At 40.7% G+C, this 16,519-nt stretch overlaps 1 pseudogene and 2 gene segments (V, D, J or C); all 3 read left to right on the top strand.

Annotated features, from left to right (window-relative positions):
• Window positions 1-16,519, top strand: part of LOC134316941 (zinc finger protein 850-like) — a 1,214,164-nt pseudogene that overhangs the window by 812,466 nt on the left and 385,179 nt on the right.
• LOC134317715 (immunoglobulin kappa variable 1-8-like) lies at window positions 4,326-4,894 on the top strand. The segment is given in 2 exon segments: window positions 4,326-4,432; window positions 4,539-4,894. Coding segments are annotated over 2 exon segments (408 nt in total).
• LOC134317894 (immunoglobulin kappa variable 3-20-like) lies at window positions 6,416-7,083 on the top strand. The segment is given in 2 exon segments: window positions 6,416-6,470; window positions 6,598-7,083. Coding segments are annotated over 2 exon segments (411 nt in total).

Here is a 16,519-nt window from a genome sequence, read left to right as displayed (position 1 = left end):
GTTCTTCTACCAGTGTTACTCTAATCACAACACATCAGTTCCATCATCCTGCCTGAGTTCCTAATAAATCCATCTTCTTCTCTCCAGATCCAGCAGAAACTGAAGGAGCATGGAATGGAACAGAACATCAAGCTGAAATGGAGGAACTTGGGGAGGTTTTCCAAAAGATGATGATTGATATACAGTAGTAAATTAAGCAGCACGAAAACGCTAAAATTAAAAGCTTCTCTTTTACATTTGTCACTGATGACCTGCAGACTAGCAGAATTCATTTAGCTGCAATGCTACTCTACTTCTTCAAATGTGGACACAACCTAAACTCAAGAACATCATGATTAAATAGTTCTGAAAGTTCTGGATGCAGATTTAGATCAAATCTGTTTTTACATTTTTATATAAAACTTTTTATGTAATTAAAAAAGTAATAATAATAATTAATAACATTTAGAAAGTTTAACATACTGTAGTTAATAAAGGAAACATTACCACAAAGATCCACAAAAGGAAACTTTATTAACCCTAATACAACAATCCTATATCACCCCCTAACACCCTTCCATCTACCACTCTTAAACCTCACCTGACCAGAACTAAACTACCATAAAGAAATGATTATGGACCCTAATACAAAGAGCCTGTCACCCCCAACCCCCTACACCCTGCTCCACCTGGCAGGTTTACACTATCTTAAACAAAACGTTACCAGATCGATCCTAGCACAAAGATCCAGTCACCTCCTCACACCCTTCCCCCTGCTTCTAGGGAACAAGGGGAACAAAGGGAACAAACGTGAACATGTTCATTTTCTGCTAATATTTACTGCTTCATGTCTTAGAAAATAAAATATCAAGTTTCAAAACGTTTGCACGTCAGATTTTATTTCTTTATCTCAGGTGATAATACAAGTGTAAATTTTTGTCATCCCAATAAAGCATCAGAGATACAGAGATGTTCTAGATAGATGTATAGATGGATGGATGGATGGATGGATTCAACTTTATTGTAATTGCTCAGTACAATATACATGCCTCTCAACAATAACTGATATAACCACATGGGTGAGGGATTAGTTTATCCAACCTTTATCAAGCTCCACAATACAGAGTTACTGCACAAATGATACTTAACACTTTACTGTGCAAAAAAGAAGCCTTATGTTAACCATGTCCAGAAGTGGCTTCAACTTCTCTGGGCTCGGAGGCAACTAGGATGGACCATCGCACAAAGGAAACATCTTTTAAGTGGTGAAAAAAGGCCAATAGTACAAAGTGGTAAATGCTTTACTGTCCCAATTTCATTTTGGAATGTGTTGCAGGCCTGAAATGCAGAAATGGATGTTTATTAATAAATAAAGTTGAGCAGATAAAACATGAAATATCTCAGCTTCATCCTGTCTGACATCAAATAAAAGTCAAAGTAAATATTTTTCTGATTTGGGATTGTATAGAATTCAGGACATGTGGACTCTTTGTGAATTCACTAAAATGATTCACTGAGTTTCTTATTTACACTCCATTTTAATGATTGGTTTTAAAATGCATTATCCTGCATGGTCAGGTGTTCACATAGTTTTGGTAATATATTATGTTTTTAGTTTTTTTTTCATGTAAATCTTCCACGTGTTTTAGCTGACAGTTCTATCGACACAAGGTGGCAGTATTACATCTACTTATGACATTCTGTGTTTTCATCATTCTAATAAAGCATTAAAATAAAACAATAAAGATCGAAGACTTTTGGTAAATGCATTTTTGAAAGCTGTTTAAAATTTTTTGACACCTCAGTCAGAAGTGTGGATTTATAAAAATGGAGGAGCATAAATTAGTTTGAAGTGGTAATCTGAAATAAACAGCTGTATATACTGTATAAAAAAGAAATAAAATAGTGTTGGTTTTACGTGCGTTTCCTCTAAGGCTTCGTATTTCCTCCCGTTAATAAGTAAATGAATGTGTGTATGTGTGTAAACCTTCAGTGCTTCATTTTTTAAGGTTTATTTCAGGGTGGCAGAATGTTGCAACAGAAACAGGTGCATCGTTAATTATTAAAAGTGCAACCAGCCCCTAATTATAATGAGTAGAAGCTAAAGTGAGAGAACATGGGGGTGAAAGTGAGATTAGCATGAAGACGGCTGAGTGATCTGCTTTCTCCCAGAATAGAGCAGCACTTTCACCAGATGTTCAACTTCCTTCATCCAAACTCACTGAAGCACAACACACAGCACTGAATCTCCAGCTAAAGATCTTCTCTCCTAACACTCATCATGATGATGAACTAGAAGAAAAGACCAGACAATGTCCAAAATCAAGCTTTATTTCAGCACAGCAAAACTACAGGAAGAGCAACAGGACACTGAACAGAGGAAAGACAGAAATGCAGCATTGTGTAGAACTGAAACTCCATTGTAGAAGCATGTGGAAGTGTCTCCATGTTCAGTTCTATCTGGGAGCTGCTAGCCTTCACACTGGTTCTTTCTGAATACGACGGGATGATCGACGCCACCGTGAGAGACCTTACAGCCAAACTCCCCCCCCTTTTCCCACTGTGCTTTGCTGAGGGTCAGGGTGCTGCCACGCCTCCAACTGCCCCCTTTCAGTTCTTCTGCTCCGGTCACCACCCCGTCCTGCAGCACTGTGCCGTCCACCGTCCAGCTCACCAGCGCCCCCTGTGGAGAGTAACCAGACAGCAGGCAGAGCAGCGAGGCCGATCCCTCAGACAGCTGCAGAGAGGAGGGAGGGAGCAGAGACACGGACGGCTTCACCGTGGGACCGGCTGTACAGGAGAAACAGAACAAAAAGTCCCATTTAGAAACGTTTCCACATCATTTCCTCCTTACTGCTTATTAAGCATCCAGACTGGAAACCTTCATCTGTGTTCAATCATCAATGCAGTGCTGCTGCACACTGTTCTCACATCACTGCAGTTCAGTAGAAACATCTGCAAGCTTCTGTCAGCACATATTCAATATCAACTCTAATTACTTTGGCATTGAACACCAGATGTACAGTCATACGAAAAAGTTAGGACACCCCATGAGAATTCTTTTTTTTTACATATTTAAACATATTGACATTTTAGCTTCATTTAAACAGTACTGAGAGATGGAGCTCATATCATTAAACAAAACTGAAAACATACTTTTAAACACAAGCTGTCAATGTAATAAAAAAATGAATATTATTGTAAGGAAAAAGTTAGGACACCCCCACATTTATTACTACTTAAAATGTCTAAAATTAGAATCAGGTCACCACATCAGCTGTAATGATTAGACCATTGTTAGAGGACACCGGAGTTTTATTTAAAGCTCAGACATTAGATCTCACCATGGTGATAACACTCACTTCAACAATCAAGAGCAAACCAATATAAAGAGCTCTCTGAGGCCTTCAGAAAGAAACTTGTAGATGCATATGAGTCTGTGAAGTGGTTTAAAAAGATCTCAATACAATTAGAAAATAATTACAAGTGGAGAACATTTAACAACTTTGCAGCAGCAGGGTCTGTCAAGCTCTCCATTATATAATCCACAATGAATTTAGAGGGTGCTTGAGGAAAATGTAAGACCATCTGTCCAAAAACTGAAGCTGAAGCGTAGGTGGATCATGCAACATGACAACAACCCCAAACATTCCGGTAAATCCACCAAAGAATGGCTCAAAAGAAAGAAATGGAGAGTTCTGGAATGGCCAAGTTAAAGCCCGGATCTTAATCCTATTGAGATGCTGTGAGGTGATTTAAAATGGGCTGTGCATGCAAGAAACCCCTCAGACCTCACACAGCTGAATAAATTCTGCATGGAGGAGAGAGAAAAACTTTCTCCCAGTCGGTCAGAGACGGTAGATGGTTATAGGAAACGTCTAAGTGAGGTTATTTCAGACAAAGAGGGAAATACCAGCTATTAGGACAGAGGGTGTCCTAACTTTTTCACACGACTGTAGCTGATTACAGAAATATTCACTGTTTAGCACAAACACACTTTTACAAACATACTAGTTTACACCAAACTTCATCAACCAGAGACCAGCTTTATATTTACCATCAAAAACACCTGCACATTTATTCAGTCTTTAATACTCAGCCGTCAATAGACACAATTACTAAATATTAGTTACTGTATATTTATTCTTATTAATAATTAAAAATGTTTTTCATTTAAAAGAAATAAAACTACTTACTTTTTACAATGAGTTTGGTTCCTCCACCAAAAGTGTAGCACAGTGATACATTCCAATGAAGCCGTCGTACAAAAACCTCTGTTCCACTCCAGTGATTCCACACACACACACACACACACACACACACACACACACACACACTATAAGAGCTGTAGTTCTGATCAGACTGGGTTCAGGACTTTCAGAGTCACTGAGACGCAGCACAATGATGAAGGTTCTGATTCTACTGCTGAATACACTCGGCCTCCTCACTCAACGTGAGATTCACTGTTTATTTACTATCTTCATATCAGTCCTCCAACATCAGCGCTCACCATCACCGTCTCTTTATCACCTTCAACTTTTCTCTCTTCTTCTCTTTAGAGTCGTTTGGAGAAATCATCATGACTCAGACTCCAGGATCTCACTCGGTTTCTCCAGGACAAACTGTTACCATCAACTGCAGATCCAGTCAGGGCATTAGCTACTATCTCCACTGGTATCAGCAGAAAACTGGAGAAGCTCCGAAACTCCTGATTTATAATGCAAATAATCTTCAGTCTGGGATTCCTGGACGTTTTAGTGGAAGTTACTCTGGTACAGAATTTACTCTAAAAATCACTGGAGTCCAGGCTGAAGATGCAGGAGATTATTACTGTCAGCAGGGTAGCAGCTATCCACTCACACAGTGTTATTTACTGGTACAAAAACCTCCCTCAGCTGTAGAGGAAGTTCTCTGAAACACACACTGATCTGAGAACATCTGCAGAGCTGCTAAAGTTGCACTCCACTGAACACCATCATCTACAAAGCACTACAGTACTGAGCATGTTCCTCTCTTTGTGGTGCTCTCCTCACTGTGGAACAGGGATTCTCATCAGTACATCTCACTAGTAGAATGAAGGTTTGAGATGAAGCAGCTGTGCTAGAAGAGATGATATGAATGAAACCATCATGACATGTTCTGTACATTCAGATAGATGTGATTAAAGTGAATGTAAAATATACTATAGGGTCAAAAACCCTCCCTCTAATTTACAGTTCTAACAGTCTTCACTCTTCTGGAAAGTTTTCCACAAGACGTCAGGTTCTGATGCTGGACATGAAAACCTGCCTCACAATCGATGTTTCAATTCAGTCCAAATGTGTTCAATAGGGTTTAGATCAGGACACTAGAGTTCCATGTCATATCACGTCTTTATGGATCTTGCTTTGTGCACAGGGACATAGTCATGCTCATACAGAAAGGGTCCTTCCCTAAACTGTTGCCACAAAGTTATAAGCATATAATTTATATAACTGGTTTTATACACCTGTTTACAATGAGTGTGGCTGAAACACATGAATGTAATAATTAGGAGGGGTGTCCACATACTTTTGGTCATATAGTGTTCGGTCTGATCAATTCAAGTATCAGTTCATACAAACAATAAAATGTGCTGAGAACGATTCATCACTTAGATCAAATCTCCTGATTGGTCATTTCATGATTGAATCGATTCCTTTCTACCCCATAAATCACTGAACACGTAACACTGTGCAGAATTACAGATGAGCTACAGTCAGTAACAGTATACCTACAATGTGAACATATGGTAGATTCACCTAATAGTGGATATGAGGAGGAGGAGGAGGATCTTCATCTACACTCTCTGTACTCTGAAAATAAAAGCTGATCATCATTTGATGTGGTTTTAAACATAACCAGTTCTCACCAATATAAAATGAGAGCTGATGATCAGATGATCATGAGGATTCTACAGAATATTTAAGATGAAATACTGACTGGTTCCAGTTTCTGCTGTTGATGGTTAAAATGGTCTGTTTGTTCCACAGACCAGCATCTCAGTTCCAGCTCAGTTCAGCTAAACCTTGTAACTCTTTCTGATCATTTATTACAACTTTTATATAAAACTATCATCTGTCTTTATTTAGATCATATGGAGTATTTTAAATTATGTGGACACCCCTCCTAAATACTGAGTACATGAGTGCAGGTCACAATTACTATAGTAAATAAAGGGAGAATAAGAGACAGTACAGGAGATACTTCCATATGTAGCAGCTGATTGTTCTTTCACCATAAGGTGGCAGTATTGCATCTCTGAGTGACACATTCACACTGTTCCACTACAGTGATTCTACACACACACACACACACACACACACACACTACATGCTTCAGTGCTCTGTCAGTGTTTAAAGCTCTGTGAGTTTAACACTTCATGACTGAGAGCTGCTGACCAGCATCTTCACCCACATCAACCATGATCTTCATCTCCATCTTCATCTGCACACTGGCTCTCTGCACTCAAGGTAACACAATGCTTTATGTTCTACTGGTGAGGAGGCTCTGCCATGTGGAGAAGATCCACTAGATGATCTTCAAACTCCACATGGTTCTTCATGTAGTGAACGTCTTTATTCTTATTATTGTTTTCAGGATCCAGAGGTCAGGTGACTGTGACTCAGAGTCCTGCAGTAAAACATGTTGATCCAGGAGCTTCAGTCACCATCAACTGTAAAGCCAGTTCTGATGTTTACTTTGGTGGTAGTGATTATTATTTAGCCTGGTATCAGCAGAAACCTGGAGAAGCTCCTAAACTCCTGATCTATGGTGCTAGAAGAAGAGAATCAGGTATTCCAGATCGTTTCAGTGGCAGTGGATCTGGATCTGACTTCACTCTGACCATCAGTAGAATTGAGACTGGAGATGCAGGAGATTATTACTGTAAGAGTCAACATCATATCAGTGGTAGCTGGATCTTCACACAGTGTTATATGGTGGTACAAAAACCTGGGTGAGTGGAAGTGTACAGTAACTGCACTGCTGCAGCTGGGACCGACTGCAGGTGCTGAGGGGGAGGATGTGATACAGTACAATCATTCACTCTGTACAGGAAACACCTCACTCACTACTTCTCCTAAATACAAGCTTTATTATTATTATTATTATTAACATAATAACAACCATTTCTATTTGTTCCATTTACTCATTTGTTTATTCCCAACAAGAAGCCTTTTTGAGCAGCCAATCTACCTTTTGCATGTTTGTGTACTCAGAAACTCTCCTACCATTTACAGAAAAAGCCAAACATGAAGACAACATCAAAATCAGATTTATTGCCCAGGTATGGTATCTCTCTAGTATAAATACAGTATACAAGCAGTGTACAAGTTACAGACAATGCACAAGAACATTAAACACAAAAATATACAAACTATAGGACTATATACAGGCAATATATATATAAAACATATGGACATGTGCATGTATGTATGTACTGTACAGTATTCAGTGACCAATGTATGTATGTACATATAGGCAGATGGTACACAATTATAGTACACATAGTAAACAATATATGGTAACATACTGATGGCAATATGCAGTAATATACAGATCATGTAAGTAAGCAGCGTGTGGAATATCTACAAAAATAACAATAAAGTGCACAGCATGTAGGATGAGTGCTACAATATTTCTATTGGCAGCGGGTGAATATTGTCACACTCTAGTTTGTATTGTCAGTCATTTATTTGTTTATTTAGAGGGAGATAAGGCCTGTGGGAAGAAACTGCTCTTGAATCTGGAAGTTTTAGTGTGATTGACCTGTAGCGCCTGCCGGAGGGGAGGGGTTGAATGAAGTAATGGCCAGGGTGTGAGGAGTCAGTAATAATTTTCTCTGCCCGTTTCTTAGTTCTTGAAGAAGAAGTCCTGGAGAGAGAGGGCAGAGGAGCACCAATGATTTTCTAAGCTGACTTTACCAATCGCTGCAGTCTGTTCCTGTGTTGTATTGTAGCTGCTCCAAACCAGACTGTGATGGAAGTGCACAGAACTGATTCTATTGCAGCAGTGTAGAACTGTTTTTGTAGCTCCTGTGGCAGTCCCAGCTTTCACATTTTCCACAGAAAGAACATTCTCTGTTGGGTTTTCTTGATAATGGAGTTGATGTTATACTCCCACTTCAGGTCCTGGGAAATGATAGTTTCCAAAAACTTGAAGGACTCCACAGTTGAAACAGGACTGCTGAAGATTGTGAGTGGGAGCAGTGCTGGAGGGTGTCTCCTGTCATCTCTACAGTCTTGAGCGTGTTAAGCTCCAGGTTGTTCATGCTGCACCAGTGCACCAGCTGGTCGACCTCTCGCCGGTAAGCAGATTCATCTCCATCGCGAATCAGACCAATGATTGTAGTATCATCTGCAAACTTTAAGAGTTTAACAGATGGGTCACTGGAGATGCAGTCATTAGTGTAGAGTGAAAAGAGCAGTGGTGAGATAACACTTCCCTGAGGAGTACCAGTACTGACTGTCCAAATGTGAGAAGTGACTTCTCCTGTCTTCACCTGCTGTGTTCTGCCCGTCAAGAAGCTGGTAATCCACTGACACATGGCAGGGGGCACAGTGAGCTGGGAGAGTTTGTAGGAGAGAATTCCAGGGTTGACAGTTTTGAAAGCTGAGCAAAAGTCAACAAACAGGATCCTTACATAAGTCCCAGGGTAGTCGAGGTGTTGCAGGACGTAGTGAAGGCCGATGTTGATTGCATCATCCACTGACCTGTTAGCCCTATATGCAAACTGCAGTGGGTCCAGTAGGTGTCCAGTGATTTCCTTCAGATGGGCTAGCACCAATCGACTACTGATGTCAATGCTACCGGTCTGTAGTCATTCAGTCCAGTTATGGAGGGTTTCTTGGGGATCGGGATGATGGTGGGGCGTTTGAAACAGGAGGGAACAACAGACAGTTCCAGGGATCTGTTGAAGATACGTGTGAAAATTGGAGCCAGTTGGTCAGCGCAGGCTTTGAGACAGGAGGGAGAGAAGTTGTCCGGGCCAGATGATTTCCTGGTCTTTTGTCTCCAGAAGAGCTGGCTGACACCTTTGACACCTATCTCAAGTTTAGCCTGGGTGACTGGGGGGAAAGAAGGTGGTGGTGGTGTCAGAGATGAGATAACGGATGCAGTTGAGGTGGGTAGATTGAGGGGTGTGAAGTGGTCACTTTCAAACCTACAAAAGTAGTCGTTAAGGTCGTCGGCAAGGTCTTTGTTTGCATCTATGGGTGGGGGAGGTTTCCTGTAACTGGTGATTTCTCCAAGGCCTCTCCACACTGTAGCAGGGTCGTTTCAGCTTTTCAGTGTAGGTTCTTTTAGCCACACTGATCTCCTTGGTTAGTGTGTTTCTTGCCTTGTTGTACAGGACCCTATCTCCACTCCTGTAGGCATCTGCCTTGCCTAGACACAGTTGTTTGAGTTTGGGTGTAAACCATGGCTTGTTGTTATTGTATATGCAGAAGGTTTTAGTTTGCACACACACCTCTTCACAAAAACTGATGTAAGATGTTACAGTGTCAGTCAGTTCGTCCAGGTTTGCAGCTGCAGTTTCAAAAATGGACCAATCTGTGTGTTCAACACAGTCCTGTAGTTCTAGTTTAGCCTCTCTGGTCCATTTCCTCACTGTTTTAACTACAGGCTTAGCAGTTTTAAGTTTCTGCTTGTAATTTAGAATTACATTTTCACCATTTAGCAGACGCTTTTATCCAAAGCGACTTACACAATGAGCGGTACACGATGAGCAATTGAGGGTTAAGGGCCTTGCTCAGGGACCCAACAGTGGCAACTTGGTGGTGGCGGGGCTTGAACCGGCAACCTTCTGTTTACTAGTCCAGTACCTTAACCACTGAGCTACCACTGGCCCAGTTAAATTAAATAAATAAGACAGTGATCAGAGTTTCCCAGAGGTGCAGGAGGGAACAGGGTGGTATACATCTTTAATGACAGTGTCATGGTGGGTCAGGGTGACCCAGACTGTTCAAGTGAACAGAAAAATCAGCAAGCAGGTTAAGATGAGGTGACAGACAATAAACTCCTCATATTCTAGTACAGGTGTTTATAAAACTATGATGGATTTTGGACTCAGCAGAAGATGTGTGGAGTTTAAGAGAAACAGCCTTTAAGAAGTCGATTCTTTATTCCACACTAACACAGATATAAAATGATGGCAGATCTGGAGCAAACTTTGCTGAACTAGAGATGAAGTGAAATATACATGAATATGAAAGTTCTGCTTTGTTAACATTTATCAAATTTAAATTCACTTAAACATAAGTTTCATCATCAGAACTTTAGCCAGAATCACCTACTAGTGCTTGTAAGCATCCCAGCACAGGAGCTGCACCCACCATCACCTCATTGTTCACCTCCAGATGTTCAATCCTTAAAACTGGAATATTTGTTACAAATCCATCAGATTATTTTAACATGTCTGATGCATCTAAAACAATGTCAACTGGTGTAGCATAAAAATAAACAACTATTATATATGTTCACATTAAAAACACACATTTACTATATACAGTGTATCACAAAAGTACACCCCTCACATTTCTGCAAATATTTTATTATATCTTTTCATGGGACAACACTATAGAAATAAAACTTGGATATAACTTAGAGTAGTCAGTGTACAGCTTGTATAGCAGTGTAGATTTACTGTCTTCTGAAAATAACTCAACACACAGCCATTAATGTCTAAATGGCTGGCAACATAAGTGAGTACACCCCACAGTGAACATGTCCAAATTGTGCCCAAAGTGTCAATATTTTGTGTGACCACCATTATTATCCAGCACTGCCTTAACCCTCCTGGGCATGGAATTCACCAGAGCTACACAGGTTGCTACTGGAATCCTCTTCCACTCCTCCATGATGACATCACGGAGCTGGTGGATGTTAGACACCTTGAACTCCTCCACCTTCCACTTGAGGATGCGCCACAGGTGCTCAATTGGGTTTAGTCCATCAGCTTCCTAAGCAAGGCAGTTGTCATCTTGGAGGTTGTGTTTGGGGTCGTTATCCTGTTGGAAAACTGCCATGAGGCCCAGTTTTCGAAGGGAGGGGATCATGCTCTGTTTCAGAATGTCACAGTACATGTTGGAATTCATGTTTCCCTCAATGAACTGCAGCTCCCCAGTGCCAGCAACACTCATGCAGCCCAAGACCATGATGCTACCACCACCATGCTTAACTGTAGGCAAGATACAGTTGTCTTGGTACTTCTCACCATGGCGCCGCCACACATGCTGGACACCATCTGAGCCAAACAAGTTTATCTTGGTCTCGTCAGACCACAGGGCATTCCAGTAATCCATGTTCTTGGACTGCTTGTCTTCAGCAAACTGTTTGCAGGCTTTCTTGAGCGTCAGCTTCCTTCTGGGATGACGACCATGCAGACCGAGTTGATGCAGTGTGCGGCATATGGTCTGAGCACTGACGGGCTGACCTCCCACGTCTTCAACCTCTGCAGCAATGCTGGCAGCACTCATGTGTCTATTTTTTAAAGCCAACCTCTGGATATGACGCCGAACACGTGGACTCAACTTCTTTGGTCGACCCTGGCGAAGCCTGTTCCGAGTGGAACCTGTCCTGGAAATCCGCTGTATGACCTTGGCCACCATGCTGTAGCTCAGTTTCAGGGTGTTAGCAATCTTCTTATAGCCCAGGCCATCTTTGTGGAGAGCAACAATTCTATTTCTCACATCCTCAGAGAGTTCTTTGCCATGAGGTGCCATGTTGAATATCCAGTGGCCAGTATGAGAGAATTGTACCCAAAACACCAAATTTAACAGCCCTGCTCCCCATTTACACCTGGGACCTTGACACATGACACCAGGGAGGGACAACGACACATTTGGGCACAATTTTGGACATGTTCACTGTGGGGTGTACTCACTTATGTTGCCAGCTATTTAGACATTAATGGCTGTGTGTTGAGTTATTTTCAGAAGACAGTAAATCTACACTGCTATACAAGCTGTACACTGACTACTCTAAGTTATATCCAAGTTTCATGTCTATAGTGTTGTCCCATGAAAAGATATAATGAAATATTTGCAGAAATGTGAGGGGTGTACTCACTTTTGTGATACACTGTATGCTTTGTCTGTGTTATATTGACTTGTGACTTTACTGTATTTTGTAACTTGTGAACATTTCTGCTGTGATGGGTGTGTGGGAGACATTTCCAGTTAATGCCTAAATCATCAAAATTGATGTCCAACAATGTATGTGAAGGTGTCCACATACTTCTGACAATGTTTAACCATACTAAACCCTTATGAAATAAATCAGTTCTTGTTGAACATCAGGGCCTGACAAATGACTTTTAGCTGAATTGGCAGAAATGTTAAAAATGAAAGGTTTTTGTGGAAAACTTTTTCAGAAGAGTGGAGACTGTTATTCCCTCTCTATATTGATGACTGTGATTTTAAAATACACATACAGGTGTTCACATATTTTTAGTCATGTAGTATATTTTTAGTGTTTTAGCTGACAGTTCTATGATCACAAGGTGGCAGTATTACATCTATGAGTGACACATTCAGAGATATCATCATTCTAATAAAACCACAGACAAAAATGAATAAAGATCAAACACTTTTGATAGATGCAATTTTAAAGGATCTTCAAACGTTCTTCACAACTCAGACAGAAGTGTAATAAAGAATGAAGGAGCATAAATATGTGGACGCGGTTGGTATTGAGAGGAACAATCTGAAATAACTCCTTTACAAAACCTTCACATTGCTGTTTGAGAGTGGAATCACCTCTGAACTTTAACCTCTGGGTTGGAGAAAATATCTAGTGTTGGTACTACTGATGTTCTTATTCATATGTACTTGCTCTGAGGTCTGATCTTTGCTCCCGAAGGTGAATAAAAGAACGTGTGTATGTGGAATCCAATGCTTAATTTCTTCTTCTCAAATTAACAGGTGAAACAACCAACCAAAAGCAGCTAATTATAATGAGTAGAAGCTAAAGTGAGAGAACATGGGGGTGAAAGTGAGATTTGCATGAAGACGGCTGAGTGATCTGCTTTCTCCCAGAATAGAGCAGCACTTTCACCAGATGTTCAACTTCCTTCATCCAAACTCACTGAAGCACAACAAACAGCACTGAATCTCCAGCTAAAGATCTTCTCTCCTAACACTCATCATGATGATGAACTAGAAGAAAAGACCAGACAATGTCCAAAATCAAGCTTTATTTCAGCACAGCAAAACTACAGGAAGAGCAACAGGACACTGAACAGAGGAAAGACAGAAATGCAGCATTGTGTAGAACTGAAACTCCATTGTAGAAGCATGTGGAAGTGTCTCCATGTTCAGTTCTATCTGGGAGCTGCTAGCCTTCACACTGGTTCTTTCTGAATACGACGGGATGATCGACGCCACCGTGAGAGACCTTACAGCCAAACTCCTCCCCCTTTTCCCACTGTGCTTTGGTGAGGGTCAGGGTGCTGCCACGCCTCCAACTTCCCCCTTTCAGTTCTTCTGCTCCGGTCACCACCCCGTCCTGCAGCACTGTGCCGTCCACCGTCCAGCTCACCAGCGCCCCCTGTGGAGAGTAACCAGACAGCAGGCAGAGCAGCGAGGCCGATCCCTCAGACAGCTGCAGAGAGGAGGGAGGGAGCAGAGACACGGACGGCTTCACCGTGGGACCGGCTGTACAGGAGAAACAGAACAAAAAGTCCCATTTAGAAACGTTTCCACATCATTTCCTCCTTACTGCTTATTAAGCATCCAGACTGGAAACCTTCATCTGTGTTCAATCATCAATGCAGTGCTGCTGCACACTGTTCTCACATCACTGCAGTTCAGTAGAAACATCTGCAAGCTTCTGTTAGCACAGATTCAATATCAACTCTTATTACTTTAGCATTCAACACGACTGACTGCAGCACATCCAGATGTAGCTGATTACAGAAATATTCATTGTTTAGCACAAACACACAGCAGCATTCGTCTGGATTTTACATCAGCACCAGTCACTCGTACCAGTTTACACCAAACTTTATCAACCAGAGACCAGCTTTATATTTACCATCAAAACACCTGCACATTTATTCAGTCTTTAATATTCAGAAACTGTAAGTATTTAGTAAAGGTTGAATATTTAGTAATTGTATATACAGTGGTACCTTAACTTAATGTCAATTGTTTCAGGGCGTGGCACTGAGTTTCAAGTTATTTTTTCTATAAGGATGTTTGTGAAACCTGTTAATGTGTTTCATGGTTCTGTGGAACTGCATATATTTCATTATGTGAATATTTTATTATATATATTAAAAATAATATTATAATATTATATTCCATTACCAACAATTTATTCCTGTAGCAAATGTTGTTTACAATCATCATATTACATTTTTAGCTTCTAACTAATTCTGATCTGGAGTTATAGAAGTAAAAAGAGTCCATGTTGGTCTCCAAAAGTCTCTCAATTTGAAGAAGAGAACCTCAGGTAAGCAGTTATGGTTATGATAGCAAAGCATTATCATGATCACAGACAGCATTAATGTGAACAAAGCGACAGTCCCACACAGTTCCAGTTTAAGCTAAAAGTCGAGTTCAAAGGTACAAATTTCTCTACGAAGATCGTCAAGTTTCAAAGATTTTAAGTTTAGGGGACGTTGAGTTACAAGGTTAAATATTCAGTTACTGTTTATTTATTGTTATTAATACTTATTTTTCTCTTGTTTATATGAAAATTAATTAATGATATTAAAAATAAAAATGTTTTTAATGTAGAAGAAATAAAACTACTTACTGATGCTGAGTTTGGTTCCTCCACCAAAAGTGTACACAGTGATACATTCCAATGAAGCCGTCGTACAAAAACCTCTGTTCCACTCCAGTGATTCCACACACACACACACACACACACACACACACACACACACACACACACACACACACACACACACACACTACATGCTTCAGTGATCTGTCAGGGTTTAAAGCTCTGTGAGTTTAACACTTCATGACTGAGAGCTGCTGACCAGCATCTTCACCCACATCAACCATGACCTTCATCTCCATCTTCATCTGCACACTGGCTCTCTGCACTCAAGGTAACACGATGCTTCATGTTCTACTGGTGAGGAGGCTATGCCATGTGGAGAAGATCCACTAGATGATCTTCAAACTCCACATGGTTCTTCATGTAGTGAACGTCTTTATTCTTCTTATTGTTTTCAGGATCCAGAGGTCAGGTGACTGTGACTCAGAGTCCTGCAGTAAAACATGTTGATCCAGGAGCTTCAGTCACCATCAGCTGTAAAACCAGTCCTGCTGTTCCTAATAGTAATTATTTACACTGGTATCAGCAGAAACCTGGAGAAGCTCCTAAACTCCTGATCTACAGGACTAACAGCAGAGCATCAGGTATTTCAGATCGTTTCAGTGGCAGTGGATCTGGATCTGACTTCACTCTGACCATCAGTAGAATTGAGACTGGAGATGCAGGAGATTATTACTGTCAGAGTGAACATAGTGGTGGCATCTTCACACAGTGTTACATGGTGGTACAAAAACCTGGGTGAGTGGAAGTGTACAGTAACTGCACTGCTGCAGCTGGGACCGACTGCAGGTGCTGAGGGGGAGGATGTGATACAGTACAATCATTCACTCTGTACAGGAAACACCTCACTCACTCACTACTTCTTCTAAATACAAGCTTTATTATTATTAACATAATAACAACCACGTCATCCTGATCAGGGTCACAGTGAGTACAGTGTGTACCCATAAACACAGTGCAATTCTAAGGTTTAATGCTGCCTGCATTCTGTCATTCATTTAAAGGAAAAGTAAAATGTGGGTAATACACCATTTGCATTACATACAAAGTGTGAGAGAGAGTACCCTGAAGAAACTCGCACATGAAGAGCATACCCCCATGTGGCACAGAGGCAGCATGAACATTAGAGATGTGTGAGCAAGTAGGCCTGGGACACATGGACAAGGACAAAGCCAGAGAACAGAGTCAGGCTAATCATTGGAGAATATTGTGTTTTACTGGATCAGTGTTGTAAAGCAGCATTCTGTGAATGGCCCTTAGTTTTCCCCACTTTAGCCCAATGGTCAGCAAGGCTGTTGAGATCCAGGTCTCGCTCAGGGATTTTGGAATGCCCTTTTACTTCCTTTCAGTATACCAGCATATTGTACGTGTCTACAATGTGTTCTCAAGCCTTGAAAAGTTCTCTATGGTTGACTGACTTTTTGTTTTAAGTCATGAATCCATTGCCCTTTCATACAGCTAAGTGCCAAGTAAAGCTAATATTCAAGTAGTTGGAGTTGGTGCAGATCAGTAATGTTTTAATCCCCTTTTCTAAAGTGAACTGAAGTGTGATTAGTATCAGAATCACTTTATTTTATCAGGTATGTTACACATATGTTGAATTTGTTTTGGTGATACACATAATAGTACACATCATACACATATATGACATATAACATATTTAACAGACCAGACAGCACACAGACTGTTAACAAGTATTTAACCAAGGATACAACTGTGGTTAAAAAGT

The sequence above is a fragment of the Trichomycterus rosablanca genome, chromosome 1 (assembly GCF_030014385.1).
Source record: "Trichomycterus rosablanca isolate fTriRos1 chromosome 1, fTriRos1.hap1, whole genome shotgun sequence".
Lineage (NCBI taxonomy): Eukaryota > Metazoa > Chordata > Actinopteri > Siluriformes > Trichomycteridae > Trichomycterus > Trichomycterus rosablanca.
This window is presented reverse-complemented; position numbering and strand designations above follow the sequence as displayed.